Raw genomic sequence first — 19,510 nt, 5'->3', positions numbered from 1 at the left:
AATTTCAATAAATAAATAAATAAAAATTATTAATTAATAATTTAATTATTAAATTGACTATTATTTAATAAATTAAAAAAAAAAAAATTATTTATAATTTATCGATATTTATCTTTTTTTTATAATTAAATTATTTAAATTTTTCGATAAAATCTTGTGAAATGAAGAAAAAAAAAAATTTCAAATATGGCAATTACGTTTTTATTATTTTTAATGCGACAATATGACTATATTTTTATATTGAACATTAGTGAGTCACACATATAGCCTAATTATCAATATATAAACTGCTTTATGAACATATAAAAAAAGTTTAAACTAAACTTCGATAGTTTGGTAAAATAAAGCACAACTTTACGTACAAGTTTTATATCCATGTTGAGTGATGTCAAATTTACAAACTTAAGTATATAATATAGTGTCTACATATACATACACAATGAAGATGACTTTTTATCTTGGGGCTATCATCTTATGTTCTTGACTTTTTTATATATTTTTTTTTTTTCGTATATACGTAAAATTATGAGAAGATGTATAGGTGTTAAATATACGTGTTCATGTATACATTCGTGACATTAACAATACCGGCACGACTTTGTGACTATTCATGTGGTTATATTATGTATAATACGATGAGACACTGAAGTTGTCACAGTGGTTTACATTGTTACTTTTGGTCTTTAACTTCTCTCGTAATATCGCTACTACCCTCAACTCGTTTGAATTTTAATTTAAAATTTTATTGGTCCAGTTGTGGTGTTTCAAACTTGTATGCATATATCTATTTTATAATTAAAATAAGTATTCAGTTGATACGAGCTATATTTTTATGAGATAACACAAAATCTACAAAGTGCATATTATTTTATTTGAAATTGTGATAGCCAATATTATAAAATTACATTTATTTTTTACAAACGAGCATAAAGCTTTTAGATATTATTATATGAATATTATATATTTTAGTAAATATAAAAATATATTTTTAATGATTAAAATATATTTTTTTAAATAAAAATATACATGGTTCTTTTGGTAAGGCTCAGCTTGTATAGCAACGTCGGATTTAAAAGTTGAAATCAACCGCAAAAGGACATTCGAAAATCCGGATTTAAGGGTATTTGTATTTACAATATTTATACTTGAATGAAAAAAAAAAAAAAGAAATGTATTATTATGATAAAATCAATAACGAAAAGTTTTTAAAAATATTAAAATATATTTTCATTGGAAACCAAGAGTCATCCGTTGTATTTATGAATTATTTATTTATTATAATATTTATTGGATGTCATTTTCTGTGTAATAAATACATGCAAAAATGATACACTCTGGCTATCATATTTAAAATATATATTCATCATTATAACACGTTAATTTTTAGATAAAATATCTGTATATTTTTTAATAAACAAGTTAAGTTTTTAATAAATATTTTGAATTAACTATATTAATGTCAACTAATTAAGTTTTTTCAAGTTTATTTAAGTTTACTTAAGTGTGTTTTATTTATTTTTATTTTTTTTATATCTTGAAATTTGTAGTAATCAGTTAACAAGTAAACATCAAGTTTAAAAAATAAAAAAATAAGTTCTTATTTTCTATGAAGAAAATATAAAATAGTTAATTAAAAGGTTGATGTTTTTTTTTTTTCGTATATTTATATATAAATGAGTGTGGAAAATATTTACATAAAATGTTCGTTATTACTGTCCCCACGAGTCTATCTCTCAACTAAAAAATGTAAACGAATAAGTGTAGTAATTAAAACATTGCTCTTTTTTTTCAAATATATACAAAGTTGTTGATGGCAGAATAACAATAAAATATGAAAAAAATATATTTCCAATTAATATTGTCATTTTAATAATTATTATTTCATTTAAAATAGCATTAAAAAAATAAGTACTTGTAAATTATGTATATTACAAAAAAACTGAATGAATATTTTTAATTAATAATTAAAATATTGTAAAATAAAAAATAATTAAATTATTTTTATATTAGTTTTTCCACAAAAATATAGCTTTCCAAAAATATTAAAAATTAATTTATCAATTTGAAATTAAATATTTATATTTCATTTGTAAAAAATAAATTCAATAAAGTTATTTATAAAGTTGAATTTTAATGTTTGAAAATTGTGTTGAGAAATAATTTTTATTAGATCTATTTGAGTCAATTGATGCTTTTCAATTTTAAAGTTTTATTTAAGTTATCATGATGTATAGAGACTCAAAACAAGTTGTAAAAGTTGGACAAAATTGTATTACTACAGATGTTGAGTACACACTATTTTATTTCACAGTATATTTACTCGCTATTAATAATATTATATGTGAAACGATATCAACTCTATTAATGAGTGTGAATTACACAATTTTCTCTGTATGACACACGAGCACAAGTTTCTGTGTTGAAATCGAAAAATAAAAAACAAATTTTAAACATAAATAAAGTACACATTGAATAGAAAAGGTTCGTGCTGGGTTTTCAAAATTTCCAGTTATAAAACAAACATTTTTAAATGATAAACTCAAATAATTAAAACATAAATCAAATAAAATAAATTGAATGATAAAACAAGAAATAATAAATTAACTTTATTTAATTTATAATTTAAATTATTTTATCAATAATACGTAATTTTAATATTCAAGGATTATATTTTCATTATTTTGCATTAATGAAATTCAATAAATATATTTATATCAAATAAATATATAAAAATTAAAAATTAATGAATCAAATAAAAAAAAAAAACTGACAACTTCAAAACTAAATTACAGCTTGGATTTTCAATGAAATCTAAAATATTTTAATAAATTATGAAAATTTAAATTTAGCTCGTTACTATTTTCATTAGCTAGTTATTTTCATCAGTCAGAACATTTCAAGTACTATTTGAAAAAAAAAAACTTCCAACTATTTATGAATAAAAAATAAAATACATTTTCCAATAATCTATTTCGAAATACATTTTAGCAAAATAAATGTCATCTTCAGTGATTGATATGAAATTTATTCGTAAAATAAATTGACATAGTATTATAAAAATAGAAACTAAATGAAATTATAAAATTAAAAAATCAATTATTATATTGTCAAGTATAAATTATTTAAATTTTTATTTTCCAGGTTGCATGGTTACGAATTGACACTCAAACAATATTAACAATTGCCAGTCACGTGATAACAAAAAATCATAGAATTGGTGTTAGTCACAGCGAGCATAGAACATGGTTTCTACATATACGTGAGGTTCGACCAACTGATCGTGGTGGTTACATGTGCCAAATCAATACAGATCCTATGAAAAGTCAAACTGGTGTCCTAGATGTTGTTGGTATGTACCTCTAAAAATTCTCATAATTTCTTTCATTCTAAAAATATCAATTTACCATTTTATTCTTTGAATTTTATGTGAAAATATTTCCAACAAAATAAAATGACAATATGTATATAAAATTTTTAAATCAATAATATAACATAGAAACAAAGTTAAAGAGACAACAGGGATTTAAACTTGAAGTATTTTTTACTGGAAAAAAAACACACATGCTTAGGACCAAATGGCTCTTGCAATTTTAATTTTTTAATAAATATAAACTGATGAGTAAATACGATGATAGATCAGTAAATAAATAAATACCTATAAAAATAGATAAATAAATAAATAGATTTGAAAAAAATATTTGTTATCCTATATATGGACGTAGCAATAAACATCTTTACGGTCAGTGTATTTTTTCATCTGTTTTTTTTTACAGTTAAAAAAACCTCACGTTTTTATACTGGATAAATTCATATCCAAGTCATACTCCAATCTGTAAAAAAAAAAAAGTAAATAAATGTCAATGTTATTCCACAAGGGAATCTATACACTTTACAGTTCGATATATCTAAGTAGTCAGCAGCACTATCCTGTCAACTTGTAAAATTAAATTTTAATTTTTCAATTTCTCAACTGTATTTTGTATATAAATAATTAAACAAATAATTGTGTCCACGTGAATTTTAAATATCACTTGAACTAATTTAAAAATATGTGTACATAATTTTCTTTCATCATTTTTATTATTTAAATTATTAAATTATTTATGTTTGTTATTTGTATAACTAACGGACCTTATTTTCTGGCAATTTACCAACTCATCATACAAAACTTCCAATTATATTTTGCAATGTATATATACATATATTACATTGTATATATGTTAAATAAGTTTATAACAACTTGCGACACATAACTGCTTTGGTCAGAGTGTTTTAGTAAAATATTTCAAGCGTGATTGGTGGTCTTTTCTCTGTGACTATTCAAATGCAATGGAATAGATGGTAAACCAAACATGCAAACTTTAAATTTTGTTAACTCAAAATTATTTATTGCTCATAAAGAATTTTCATAGTTTATTTTTCTTTTAATTAACAATAATCAAATGACATTTATTATTATTATTTTATATTTTAATCATCGAATTAATTTTTATCATTCATTTTTATTTTTTATTGAATTATTTAATCATTCAATTTTAATATTTAGTAAAAGATGATCGACGTGTGCTTTAAATTAAGACTGTATTGTTTAAATGTCTTAAAATTATAATTATATACCTTTTGGCTTTCCAGGTCAAATGTATTTTCATCAATTGAATGTTAAAATGTAAAAATGAAAAATTACAATATTTCTTTTTCCCGAAAAGAGATTGTTAAAAAGCTTCGATAAATGGGGTCGGTATAAAGCTTTTTTTTTTTTCTTGATATTTTTTTCAAGCTCGTTAGCTAACGAAAAACGGATAGTCAACGATAAATATATGAGATACCATGAATTTTACGTTTTTAAAGCTGACAAGCGACTGGGTGCTTTTTTTTTTTATTTTATTTTTCGTATGTGTATATAACATAAGGCGTGGTGATTACATCTTGTGTGCAGGTGTGGTAAATCGAGTAAGATTTTCATACTCCAATCTCAACACCAAAACCAGCCTCATATTTGTGGTGCTCCAAATTGCGTATATTTTATAATATTACAAGTTAAGTAATGGCAAGGTTGAGAGAGAATGCAGAATATAACACTAAGACGAGCAAGTACTTTGTTTCTTTTTTTTTTTTTTTTTTTTGTGTAAACTATATAGGTGATATTAAGAAAATAAAAAAGCCTTGAGATTGTGCTTTCTTGCATCTTTTGGGCTTGATGGTTTTTATTTATTTTTTTATTTTTATAATGAATAGTCCAAGTATAACAGAGATAAATACAACGATGCAAAAATTTAAGCTAAGAATATATATTTAAAATTATTTTAAAATTTATTTTTAACTAAGTAGGAAAAATTAAATATTTAAAATACAAACAATCATACATTTATTTAATTTTTAATATATTTAAAAAGAAAAACAAAAAATTCTTTTACAAAATTTTTTAGATTAACCATAATGTTAGAAATAAAAAAATAAAAAAATGGAAATCACCGAGCTTTAGAGCATGTTGAAAAGAAGTGGAAAAAAAAAAAAAAATTAATTTTCGACTTTGTTCTTTTAGAATTTTTTTGTTCTTTTCTTTTCTTTTCTTCCGTGAATTCATGCTGATATATCAAAGGATTGAAACTATTTTTTACTCAACAAATTTTATTAATAACTTAGCCAAGACAAAATAGTTTTTTTATTTTTTTTTTTTAGAATGAAAATTTATTTAGTTTGTGTCAAGATAAGAGTGTTATAAGTTTATATTGAGTCAACTGTATTGATATATGATTTTTATATTGTTTTTTTATCCAAAAAATAACGCATGATTTGGTTGGAACTTTTGTTTTTTTTTTTTATTTCATTTAAACATAAGAAGGAGTACAGAAGAGAGTGCAAAAGTTATTCTGTTGAAATTGATACATTCAGATACATGCTTGGACACTTTGTTTTCATTTATTTATTTTTTACTTTAGCTTGTAAAAAAATTGTGCAATCTGTGTTGTGTGACACAAGTGAATTGTCTCCATTTGGCTAATCAATTGTTCGCCATGCAATCGTTCGAATTATTTTATTTCTAAAATAGCTGCTAGCAAAATAGCAGTTCAAATATGCCAAGAAAAAAATTGCATAGTCAATACAACTACAAGTTTAGTTTGATAACAAGATCAGCTAAAATATTGTCCAATTGTCCAGCATTTTTATAATTTTATTATCCTTCTATATAAAAAAATAAAAAAATATTCTTTAACCTATAATACATAGCAAAAGAAGAGAATAAAAAAAATTTAAATAAAAAGTTTTTATTTTTCTTGGTTGGTTGAATTGAACAGCAATTTTTCATTATTATAAAAATTCAAAAAACTTTTTATTTACTAACAGGATGTGGTGAATACTCTAGAAAAGAAAATAAACAAAAAATAATCTTGATATTTTTATTTTTTTTGCTAATGATATTATTTTTTTAAATTAAAAATAATTTTTTTTTTTTTATTCGTCTATTTGAAATATATATTTTTGTATTTATTATGAGGATATAATTAACTATAGAATATTTGGAAAATTTCATCTTTTATGTATGATGTTTAACAATAAACGAAGAAACTTGATTTCAAATAATAAAATTACTTTTATAAGATTCAAACAAGTTCTAATTTGCATGAAGAATAAAAAATAAAAAAATAGAGGTTTATAGCAATTTTATTGCTCGTTTTCAACGTATTCAACTACAGTGAACTTTTTATTTTAGTAAAATGAATTTCAAGCACAGGTCTCTCTGGATAGTTGAGGACGATTTAGTCAAAGCAAATTGTCATTTCCGTAGGTAATTATGTTCTAAAAGTTTTACAAGAGTCACTGCGAGACACTCAAATTTTTGTTCATGAATAATATTTTGTCTTTTGTAACTTTGTGTATTTTGTTCAATGAACATTACAATGTTGAACATTTTTAAAACTTTCTTCAATGATAATCATTAATAAAAAAAAAAAATAAAAATAAAAAACTCCCAATTATAGAATATACAATATTTCATAATAATTAAAACAATATAAACTTTGCATAAATTATTAATTTCAAAAGTCTAGACCATTAATTTATTAGCAAAATTATATTTGAATATTTCCAAAAATTTTTTTAGTATAATATGACTTAAACTGTCACTACTATGTTTTTTTTATAAACGAGCACATTGGCGCGCTACGCGCGCCTGTATCTATACCTTCTATAAGGTTCATTGTTCATTGATTTTATAAACACAAGTATTATCATAAAAAAAAAAGAATGAATAAATTGACGAAAAATTTTTTTAATTTATTTATTTACACATAAATCACACATAATTCACACGTAATTTTTAGTCTAATAACATCAAGATTGAATGTTTACTGAAAAAGTTGTGCTACCTTAATATGTCAATTTTTAAAAAAAATATAAAAAATATTTAAAAAAATTTTGTTTTTGAATTAATTCTTCACACATAAAAAACACATAATTCGCAAAAAATTTTAAGCCCAATTGCATCGAGATCCGATGATTATTGAGAAAGTTGTGCTAGATTAATATTTGAATTTTTAAAAAAAATGTAAAAATTAAAAAAAAATTTTCTTTCAAATTTATTTCTTCACACATAAAAAACACATAATTCGCACAAAATTTTAAGCCCAATTGCATCGAGATCCGATGATTATTAAAAAAGTTGTGCTAGCTTAATATGTCAATTTTTTAAAAAAATATAAAAAATATTAAAAAAAATTTTCTTTCAAATTTATTTCTTCACACATGAAAAACACATAATTTGCACAAAATTTTAAGCCTAATTGCATCGAGATACGATGATCATTGAGAAAGTTGTGCTAGCTTAATATTTGAATTTTTAAAAAAAATGTAAAAAATAAAAAAAAAATTTTCTTTCAAATTTATTTCTTCACACATAAAAAACACATAATTCGCACAAAATTTTAAGCCTAATTGCATCGAGATCCGATGATTATTGAAAAAGTTGTGCTAGCTTAATATGTCAATTTTTAAAAAAAATATAAAAAATATTTAAAAAAATTTTCTTTCAAATTTATTTCTTCACACATAAAAAACACATAATTCGCCCAAAATTTCAAGCCCAATTGCATCAAGATCTAATAATTATTAAAAAAGTTGTGCTAGCTTAATATGTCAATTTAAAAAAAAAAACATAAAAAATATCAAAAAAAATTTTGTTTACTCGCTTTTTTTTGTTGTTTTTTCGTTGCTAACGAAATAAATAAAAAAATAATAGAAAAAGACAAACAGAAAGAAATTTGTATGAGAGTAAGTAAGAAAAAAACAATGACCAATCAAATGTCCGGAAGACCGATGATGTTTGTCCTTTTTATATTAGGATTTCAACTAAGTAAATCTAAATAATCTATTAATTAATAAACAATAAAATTTATTTTATATTAATACGTTATTTAATAATTTTTTTTTTAACTATACATAAAATAAAAGAAGAAAAATAAAAAAGTGGCTGATATTGGTTGACTTGAACTACTGAATCACGTTATCTGCCAATTTTTCATTATCAAATTTATCCTAAAATAAAATTTTTAAATATAATTTTAGAACACATTGAGTTTATTAAATTTTGTGTCATTGAAAAATTTTTTAAAATTTTTTTTTCATGTGAAAAAAAAATGATTTAACTTTGTCTGTAGTCTTGTCATTGACTTGTACTACTTGCTGTACTCAAATATTTATTGTCACAAAAAATAATGGCTTTATTAGTGTATATATCGAGTTTTTTTTTTATTTTCCTAATTTAGAATTTATTTGTAATCAATGAAAGCTGAAAATATACAATAAATATACCTTATTCAAAATAGAAAAAAAAAAAAAACAATTGTGAAACAATTAATTGTACTTCAATTTGAAAACAAAATTTACAAATTTCAATTGAAAATAGGCATGCGTTGCAATACATTGTTTTCATCAATTGTTAGAGAGCTCAGTTGTGGACATGAATATCTACTAGGGTTTTTGAAATGTTGTGGCAAGCTGACACTAATAATAGTGGTCCACAAGGCCAAAACATACACGCATTAAACGTAGGTGAGCCTCGTTAGTACAACATTGCTATTATATATTTAAATATATATATAGATATTCATGTATCGGCATTAGTGTTTAGTGAGCTTTCAACTTTACATGCAAATATTTACGCATTCGCATATACATATAGCTGATACAAATATGTGTATATATTCGTATCAACTGTACACTTAACTATCATGCAAACATTGTTATTTCAGTGTTGTTATTTTTTTTTTTTTTCCATCTACTCTTTTATTTTTGTACTCTACCTAAAAAGTAAAAACAGTGAATACAAAAAAAATATGATAATAAAATTATTAACGTATTATCAACTGAGCTTGCAAGTTGCAATTTTTAATATTAAATTATTTATAAAATTTTTAATATAAAAAAAAAATATTAAAATTTTTTTTTTCATTGATTTTTTTAAATTTAAAATTCATTACGTTAAAATGTATTAAGTAATTTTTAATACTTTATTTATAAAAATAGCATAGTGAAAAATCACTCACATTTATTGGTTATTTTTTGTATTCAACAAAACTTTTATCTATCAAAAGGAGAATAACATTTGTGAATTATTAATAATTATTTCTTTTCATAGATTTATTTATTTGTCAATTAGATTTTCTTTTCTTCAAGAAAATATATAATTTGTTTTTGTGAATTATTTCTAGACTGACTTTTGTTGATGATAATTTATTAAATATGAATTATATCCATGTTAATTTTAGTGTCTTTCATGTCTTGCAAGCAGACAATTTTTTTTTTTTTTTGACTTATTTTTTTTTTTATATTTATTATTTTATTTCATTTTATAATTTTTTTTTATCTGATTTAAAGCTAAATCGTAGCATACAATATAACTTGGCTTATATACGATCTAATAGTTTTCAGGATTTCCCAAGTGAGAACAAGTTACTGTGTGCTTTAAAACCATGAGAGCTTGTACTTGTCTTGATATATTGGTAAAGACCACTTTTCCTCTTTAGCTTACAGTATTGGTCAATGCATCTAAGTAAAGCTATATATTACAAAATAACTGTATACCTATTTCTATGTACACAACATCATTAGATACTTTTATCCCTGAGCTTTGACCAATAGAAAAAAAATCCAGTATTATCCATTGATAATGGCATCTATACATTTCAGACAATTTCCAACATTGTTTATATATAACTGTAACAATACTTGCACTATTTTTTGTATTTATTTAATATTTAATTTTATTATATTATATATAAATACTTTTATTATAATGAATTCATCAAATTAAATATATTTTTTTTTCTTTTTAATTTTTTACTAAAATTGTCAGCTTTGAATATTCTGAAAATAAAAAATTAAATTGTCATATTTTTTATATTTTTAAACTAAAAAGTCAATTGTATTATTTAATTTATCTTTAGTATTTTCAAATAAAAAAATTTTTAAATAATTTCTGAGAAATTATGATCCGAAAATGAACTGAAAATTATACAGAAATTTTATTGATAAAAAAAAATTTATTACAGTAGTTGTATAAAAAAAAATATATTTATATAAAAACTAGCTGTATTGATTAAAATTTATAAATATATTTTATTTATTTATTTATTTTTTTTTAAATCATGTATTCGATATATAAATCAGTGACGCCCTCGGTACTCGGTGACCCCAGTTATAGGGACACACATTGAGACTTTAGAATCGAGCAATTCAAGAGACAAGTTGAATCGAAATCACCAATAGGTGAGGGTAAATGTCAATATAATACGATATGGCTGACCATAGAACCAGGAGAACGGCTTTGACCAACCAATTCAGCATTCAACCACTCAACCGCAAATCGAACTCTGACTGTGGGAATTGCAATAAAATCGGTATCGCGAATCTTGCGATTTACTATCAAACAATTTTAAATATTTTTTGCAATCTCAATCATCAACTAAATATAAAAAAAAATATGTCATTAGTCTTTATAAATTGTAGATTTTTTATTTTATAATTTCGCCAAGTATTTTTTTTTTTTTTTTCGATGAGGATAAATTTTCTACTAATTTATAATTGGCTCCAACATTATTACCGATCAATTTTTATGATTTATTTTTTTTACATAAGGCTGGTTCAAATGAAGACTAACTATTGTGATAAAATTTGATAATTAACTTCAAAAATTAACAACAATTAATAAAAAATTACTAGTTAATTTTAAAAATTTTACATTAAAAAAAATGTGCATAATTTTTTGTATAAATTTACAAAATTTCTATTGAATAAGCTGATCAGATAATCGAGTATATGAAAAATAAAAGAACAGAATAACGTCAGAATACATATGAAGTTTTTGATATAGAGAAAATTTTAACATCATAACCGGATAAAAGCCAAGTCCATGTTATTATTCATCCTTTATTGTACTTCTAATACTGCCTCAAACACGCACTCAGCATTTTAGTAAATCTCTGGCAATGATTTACTCTGTTACTATTTGACCCTTATCTCTTGGAAAATATACCCTTAATATACATCAGACGCATGTGTGTCTTGCAAAGCGTTTTCGGACATCCGTAACCTTTTCCTGTAAGGGTGACATTTCTACAAAATTTATAGAATATTTAATCAAGCTACCCTCTACAGAATTTTATTATCAATATTATAATTTTATTCTTTTTTAACATAAAATATTTTATCTATAATAAATTTTTTTTTTTAAATAAATTATATACCATTCAATAAATGTAAAAATATTTTTTTAATATGAATTTTTTATTTATATTTTTTGTGTTTTTATTTTTAGTTCCACCGGATATTATTGATAATGAGACAAGTACTGATATTATTGTGCGTGAAAATAGTAATGTCACACTGAGATGTTCAGCAAGAGGATCACCGACACCAAATATCACCTGGAGACGAGAAGACGGCAATGAAATTTCTCGTGGGAATGACGAAAAAGGTAAAGATTCATTAACCTCATGCTTGTGTTGATAATTGCATTGACATTTAATATTTTCTATTCATATATTCTTTCTAATTTATTTTCTCTTGCTCTTTTATATACTCAATATTTCATTGAAGAATTAATAATTCAAAAAACATTATTAGATGTATAATCCAATATTATTGTTACTGTGAATACTCTGATAAATATAAACAAAAAATACACGAACCAGTAGCTGAGAATTTTTTTTAATTGTATTATTAAAAACGTGGGTTTCAGCGTTAGCTTGTGGCTATTGAAAAAAACATTGTCAATAAAGCAAAAATAAACAAAAATACAAATTACGTTCGTTTTATATTTCATACGTGTACAGATGAAACTATATGAAGTATTTTTTAATTTTTTTTTTTAACATTGAAAATAGAAAAAAATGTTTGGATAAAAGAATAATATTATATTTATTTTATTAGTGACATGCAAGTATTTTTTTTTTAATTTTTGTGATTTTTGTTTACAATCAACTGTGTGGTTTTTATTTTCTTTTGGTTATAAAAGCTCAACGTAAAACCGCATGTACATATAACCTTTGGCTTTATCTAAAAATAATATTCAAATGATAATTTATATTTAAGAAATAATTAAATTTTAACGAGGTTTTATTGTTTTAAAAAAATTTGTATATCAAATTGTATTATCAAGCTCAAGACAATGTTAGTGGATAAATATCTCTTATAATAATATCTCTCATGTCTAGTCTGTGTTTAAAATTTTAATTCAATTTCACTCAAGTGCTCATTTAATTTATTTATCTAAAATTTCGACATTTAAGAAAATTAATTATTGATATACCACATTATGTTGAAAATAATGAATTTGAATTGAAAAAAAAAAACATTATAATTAATGTCAAATTTCCTGTTCGTATAATTTGTTTATAAATTTAATTTTTTTTTGTTTTTTCAGCTATAGCAGTGTATGGCACAAATTTCACAATAACAAAAGTTAATCGTTTGCATATGGGATCGTATCTTTGTATTGCAACAAATGGAGTACCACCCAGTGTCAGCAAACGTATTGTTCTCATCGTTCATTGTACGTAAAATATACTCTCAAATAATTATACCATATAAATGATAATTATCCTTAAAATTTGTAAAATAATATTCATTATAATTACAGTTTCACCTATGGTCTCAGTTCAGAATCAACTAGTTGGTGCTCGAGAAGGTCAATCTATGACTCTGGAGTGTTTATCTGAAGCATTTCCAAAATCAATTAATTATTGGACAAAGGATAAATCCGAAATAATTGCTCAAGGTAATATTATTTATTTTTAAATTGAGATTTTAAAATTAAAAAAAAAAACACTACATGTATTTTTATCTCGAGGTCAAAAAGAATAAAATAAAAATAAAGTTATATAAAATAATGATGTAGGTTTTAATTATACAAATATGTTATTTTAATTTTTTTTTTTTTTTGAGCTAAAAGGATAAAAGGATTTTCAGGAAAATAATAGAATTTAAAAATAACTGAAAATTTTACAAAAAAAAACATTGTTGCAGAGAACAAAAAAAATTGAATACAATTGTAATGTGCTGTGTGAGAGGAATGTTATTATTCGATTTTTGAACTTTCACATGTAATTAGTACTTTCATACTCGTATAAAATATTACAGCTAAACAAACAATAGAGTAACTTCACCGTATTTAATTATACCCAAAATACGGATATTACATTTTATGAATTTACCTAATTATTTTCGAAATTTTTGAATTTATATTTTATTAATTAATAATCAAACAAGTAATAACAACACTCGACTACTTTCCAAGTAAAAAAAAAATATATTTAAATTATAATTTACATTTACATTTTCTTCTTGGCTATATTTAATCCAGTTAAATATTTCGATAAATAAATTTAATTATGTATATAGTAAAATAACATTTCGAAATAGTTTATTTCTTTATTTTCTATATCGAAATTTTTCGATAAATTACGATAGTATTTTTCAATGAAATTTTTCCGGTTGACAATTTATATATTTTATAGTTTAACAAATCGACAGAGTCAAGAAATCACTATTGACCAATCGAAATTCAAAAGATAAAAAATAAATATAAAAATATGTGATGACATAAATTGCAGGATATATATTTTTCTTTGGATAATATTTCGAAATGAATTGATAGATTGATTGAATGTTACGTTTATAAATTGTCTGGCTTGTAAAATGATAAAGGTAAGAAATTTTTGAATGGCGTCGATCTAAACAGAAATCATAACTTGAATTTCGCGTAGCGAATATCAATATGTGCTAGACAGTAAAGCAAGAATACTTGTAAGCCATCATCCAACTTGATTGAGCCATTGTGACCTATATATCTTCTACACATTTGAGTTGAATTTTCTCAATAAAATTATATCATAACATACATGTCAAAATCAAATTTATGATGACAAGTATTATTAGATATACAATTGTATTTATGATTATATATATCAATTGTTTGTAAATTTAATCATTCAATTTCAGATGGTAGATATGAGCCAGTACTTGTGGAAAATGCTTACAGGGTTCATATGAGACTTGTTATACGTTCAGTCAGCGCTTCTGATTTTGGAACGTATAAATGTGTTTCTAGAAATTCACTTGGTGACACTGATGGCAGCATTAAACTTTATCGTGAGTCAATTAAATTAATATACATATATTTTTTTAGTTAATAAAATGTTTAATTTTGGTTTATTTAATTTTAGAAATTACCTCGGATAATGCAATTGATCACAGTGATAACACAAAGCACAAAAGTAAGTTATTCATTAACTCAAAAGACAAATGAAATATTTATATATTTTTATAATTTTTAATCTCACTTAAAAATAATTTATTAAATAGAATAATATATCTCTTGAAATTTATTTACACTGTCAATTTGATTTAAAAAAATTGATTAAAATTAAAATTAGTCGACAGCTTTTATTAATTCATCACGAACAAATTTTTTATTCATTTTTTGTTTTTTTTTTTCGTTAAATTTTCCACTTTTTTAAATTAAATAAAACTAAAATTTTTAAATTTTTTCTATTCTTTTTTTGAATTATTTATTTAAATGGAATTTTATATTTTCATTTTTTTTTTCAATTTTTTCGGTATCACTTCAGATTAAATTTATAATTCTTTTTAATTCCGTATTATTGATTGAAAAATTTATAAAAGCATTAAAAATTGACAAAGATAATTTCCAATTGTTACAAAAAATTTTCAGACTCAAATACTTTGTATAAAATAGACAATTAATAAAAATCTTTTGTATTGAAACAAATGTTATAAAAACTTGAAGAGTAACATTGAAAATTCACACAAGCATTAATTCAAAATTAATAATAAAAATAATAATATAATTATCAAAAACAATTGTTCCAAGTTAAAAAAAAAAAAACAAAAACTTAAGTACTGACTCTTTCAACTTTCAAACAAGTAGACTCACTGGATTGTTGACTATTTTTTTTCTATTATTAATTTTTTATATCTCATTTTTATGAGTACAATAGGTTAGCATAAGGGTGTATTTACGGAATGATGATTAATTAGATCGAGCACCTGAGAATATTTCCAAATTAATAATATACTTGTTTCATAAAAGCAAATTAACACACTACTGAACATCGTTCACAATTCAACCAAAGAATTTGAACGCTAATGATGTTGAGCTTTATTAGTTTGTGTGGTTATATCTACATTAAATAAATATAATCATATAACAACAATATGTTATTGAAATTGAAACATCATTGCTTATTTTAATTATCGATAAATTTCTGAAAAAATTAGACAATATAAAGTCGATATAATTCTAAACTAACATAAACATTTTGATTAATTTAGACTTAATATTATTATCAACATAAACACTCTAAAATAATTCATAACAATAATTTATTTATTAATTTAAATTAATTTAATTTACACCTTGTTATTATAATTATTATTCAATAAAATATTCCGATTCAAATTTCTACTTCTACACTTTGCTTTCATACACTAATTTCTTTGAATTATTATTATCGTTATGAAATAATTCAAATGGAATTTTTAAATATGAAATATTATTCATATAAAGATTGCTCAAAAATTGATAACAAAATGTCAATTTTAATCCTATTAAAAATTGACAATAAAAAATATTTATTTACAATAACCACAAATGGTTAGAGTAGTATAATGCTTTTGTGTATTCAACTTTATGAATAAGCAAATTTTACTGTAATCGGATTACAGATAAGCTGTGAAATATACTTGTTAAATACTAAAAAATAGTAAATACTTTGGAGATACAATGCACCATTGTACTTGAATTAAATAGCCCTATTTGCAATTTTTTTTTTTATTATATTTTTAGTGTTGTTTGAAAAAAAAAAAAACAAGAAAAAAATTGAAAATTTAAATTATTCTTCTTTGCTCTCTTATATTTATAAAAAATTTTCTTTCAATGTCTCTTTACTTTAAAAAAAATGAAATTTCATTTACACCCCTTTAGTTTTTGTTCAAATATCACGTGCGTGATTGTTTCAAAGTAGAATGTCTATAGTTTAGAGTCAAGTTCAAAAGTATATTATACTTTTTATTTTCATATTCTTCATTTGAAAAAAAAAAAAAAATATAAATTCATTCTGTTGGAAAGTATATGTATCTTGGCAAGTATGGTAAAACTTTTTTATGAAAAAAAAAAGAAACTATATAAAAAATTGGAAAAATGAAGTGAGTTTTCGTCGTCGTTGGATGTGTTGATCGGCTTTTCTTGTGGGCACTTTTGCTTTTGTATATCTGGCAGGCATCATACTTTTATCTTTCGTCTGTATAAAGTTTTTATTTTTATTTTTTTTTATAAGGTATAATATTATTATTTTTACAGAAGAATAAATTCCCTAAAATATTCAAAAATGTTAACTACAAAATATTATATAAAATTATAAAAAAAAAAAGTTCATTTGAAAAGTAACTTAGTTAATATTTTTATTTAAATAGTAATACAAATATACATCAAAGCATTATTTTTTTAATTTTTTTGTCCTCTTAGTATTTTTAATTTTTATCACAATTGAATAAATAATAGAAAATAAGTTAAAGCCACATATTGCAGCTTGCATATTATAAATATTAAAAAATGAAAAAATTTAAATATTAATGTTAATTAAATATTTAAGAGTTGAAAATTTGTGATAACACTGTGGATTAATATAAAACTCTAGTCTTGCCAAAATTTAATGTTTCACATAACTATATTCAATTAAATTATTAACGTTTTTTAAAAATTCTTCCAGCTCTGTGATAAATGATTAATTTTTAATTTACATATTCATAATAATAATAAATAATGTAAAATAATTTTCCTCAATATTATCTGCTAATTAAATAAATATCAAATATATGTATCATTAAATCTGGAATAATTTAATGATACAATGAACTGAATATTATAATTCAATTTTTTTAAAATTATTTATTAATAAATTATAAAATTAACAGATATTTAATTTTACTCACATTTTAATATCTAAAAAATTTATAATATTTGATTTTTGTACTTAATCATTTATTCACTGTGAATAATAATAAAAATTATAATATGATTGACATAAAAAAACTTAAAATCATATTAAAAATAAAAAAAACGAATTATTAAAATAAATTCAATGACTTTTTCAATAAATTAATATCGATTTTTAAATAGTAAAATATAAAAACTAATTTATAAACTTTTATCACATACATTAAATTAAAAAATTCAATTTCTTTTGTTTTTTACAAATGTATAAATTAATTTTAAATAAATAATATCCAATCAGTCTATAAATATAAAATAATTATACATATAATACTCATTCAATTATAAATAATAATATATTATTAAAAATTGTTGTTGAAATTGAATTAAAAAAATTACTTCAATCAAATTTATAATTAAAAAAAAAAAGAACATCAAATAATTTTTAAAAAATTGTATTTAAATTTTAATTTGAACAAATTAGATTTAAAAATATGTGCCTATTCAATGGAAAAAAGATAATTCAATTGAATAAGTTCTTTGAAAAGTAAAAAAAAAAAAAATTAATATACATATGGGAGTATGTTGTACAAAGCTTTTAAAATCCCTTCACCTAGTCAGCCATCCAGTCCCTGTCCTTTTCATCTGTATATATACATACCATAAACTCATCCAGTATGCACACACGTGGCAAGAATAATACATGTCTCATTCCGCCTGAATTCTTCGACAAATTCGAATAATCTCCCTTTGACAATATATATCTGATTCATTCATTTCGACTTGGCAATAGTACGTAGTATTTTTTTATATACTATTTTGTAAATCCTTGACACGCGTCGATCCGGAACTGAGAAAGCGTATCCGTTATCGCATTATCACAGTCACGCATTATGTCGTATATGTACAATACATTTTGTAGTAATCGCAAATATATTTATCTTACCCGTGGAAAATAAAAATAAAATAAAAAAATGACATTACAACAATCGACTGTATAAAAAGGGGATGTGAATGAACTTGATTTGACAACAATACAAAATCAGTGAATCATTATTTCAAATTGAATATCTTTTTTATTTTTATATTATCTTTTTATATACACTGTCTATATAAAATTATATTATGAAATTAAAGACGAGCAATATTTATCTTTATTAAAAATTTTAAATACAATTTTATATAAAATTATAATAAAAAAAATTAAAAAAAAAAAAAATACCTGTAAAAAATTTCAAGTTAATTAACTAATTTAAAAGTAATAAAAAAAAAAAAAAAAAAATTAAAGTTACAAAAGAAAAAAAAAAATTACTTGAATATTTTATTCATGTTAATTTTTTATTTTTCTTTTAAAAAATTTTCGTTCAAAGAATTTAACTTTTGACAAATATTATGTATTTTTTTTTTTTTTTTTTTGTTCATTGATTATTATACTTTTAGATAAAATATATTTAATTTTTTTCAAGTTTAAAATTTGAGGTGTAAAAATAAAAAAGAAAAAGTAATTTAAGATATTTATTATGTTAATTGATTTTTCGTATTTCAATATACCTTTTTTTTTTTTAATATGCTATGTACTTACTGGATAAAAAAGAGAAGCTAAAAAAATTAAAAAAATGAATATAGCATAAATATTTTCCAGTGTGAATATGAATGCAAAAATTGTAAATTAAAGTCTGACCTGATAAAGCTTGTTTGTGTGTATCTGTGTGAAAATATAAATGCAATAGTATGAAACTATTTGATTGCTACTATGCGTCATAACCATAGTCTCATTTCTTCACCACACTTTAATGCTTAATCTCACCTTGCAAAAGTTTTTTCTATTTTTTTTTTTTTTAACTGATATTAACAAAGTCTTGTTTTATGGTTAATCAATGCTTTTATCAGGTACTATATGAATACAGGAGCTTTGTGAAATATATATATAAATTTTATTTCTATCTTTAATGCGGGTAATTCTTCATAATGAGTCATTTTTTTTATCATATTTTTTTTATT

The 19,510-nt window shown here is 22.1% G+C and overlaps 1 protein-coding gene across 2 annotated transcripts in view; it reads left to right on the top strand.

The window, feature by feature from the left end:
* Positions 1-19,510, top strand: part of LOC122848341 (neurotrimin-like) — a 75,981-nt gene that overhangs the window by 54,608 nt on the left and 1,863 nt on the right. For both annotated transcript variants that reach the window (XM_044146338.1, XM_044146337.1), the window contains 6 exons: positions 3,142-3,349; positions 11,813-11,971; positions 12,920-13,048; positions 13,136-13,273; positions 14,497-14,646; positions 14,721-14,771. In XM_044146338.1, the coding sequence (XP_044002273.1) occupies positions 3,142-3,349; positions 11,813-11,971; positions 12,920-13,048; positions 13,136-13,273; positions 14,497-14,646; positions 14,721-14,771 (835 nt within the window). The remainder of the gene's footprint in view (positions 1-3,141; positions 3,350-11,812; positions 11,972-12,919; positions 13,049-13,135; positions 13,274-14,496; positions 14,647-14,720; positions 14,772-19,510) is intronic.

The sequence above is a fragment of the Aphidius gifuensis genome, linkage group LG2, assembly GCF_014905175.1.
Source record: "Aphidius gifuensis isolate YNYX2018 linkage group LG2, ASM1490517v1, whole genome shotgun sequence".
NCBI classification, from domain to species: domain Eukaryota; kingdom Metazoa; phylum Arthropoda; class Insecta; order Hymenoptera; family Braconidae; genus Aphidius; species Aphidius gifuensis.
Note: the sequence above shows the minus strand (reverse complement) of the source record. Positions and strands in the feature narration are given on the sequence as shown.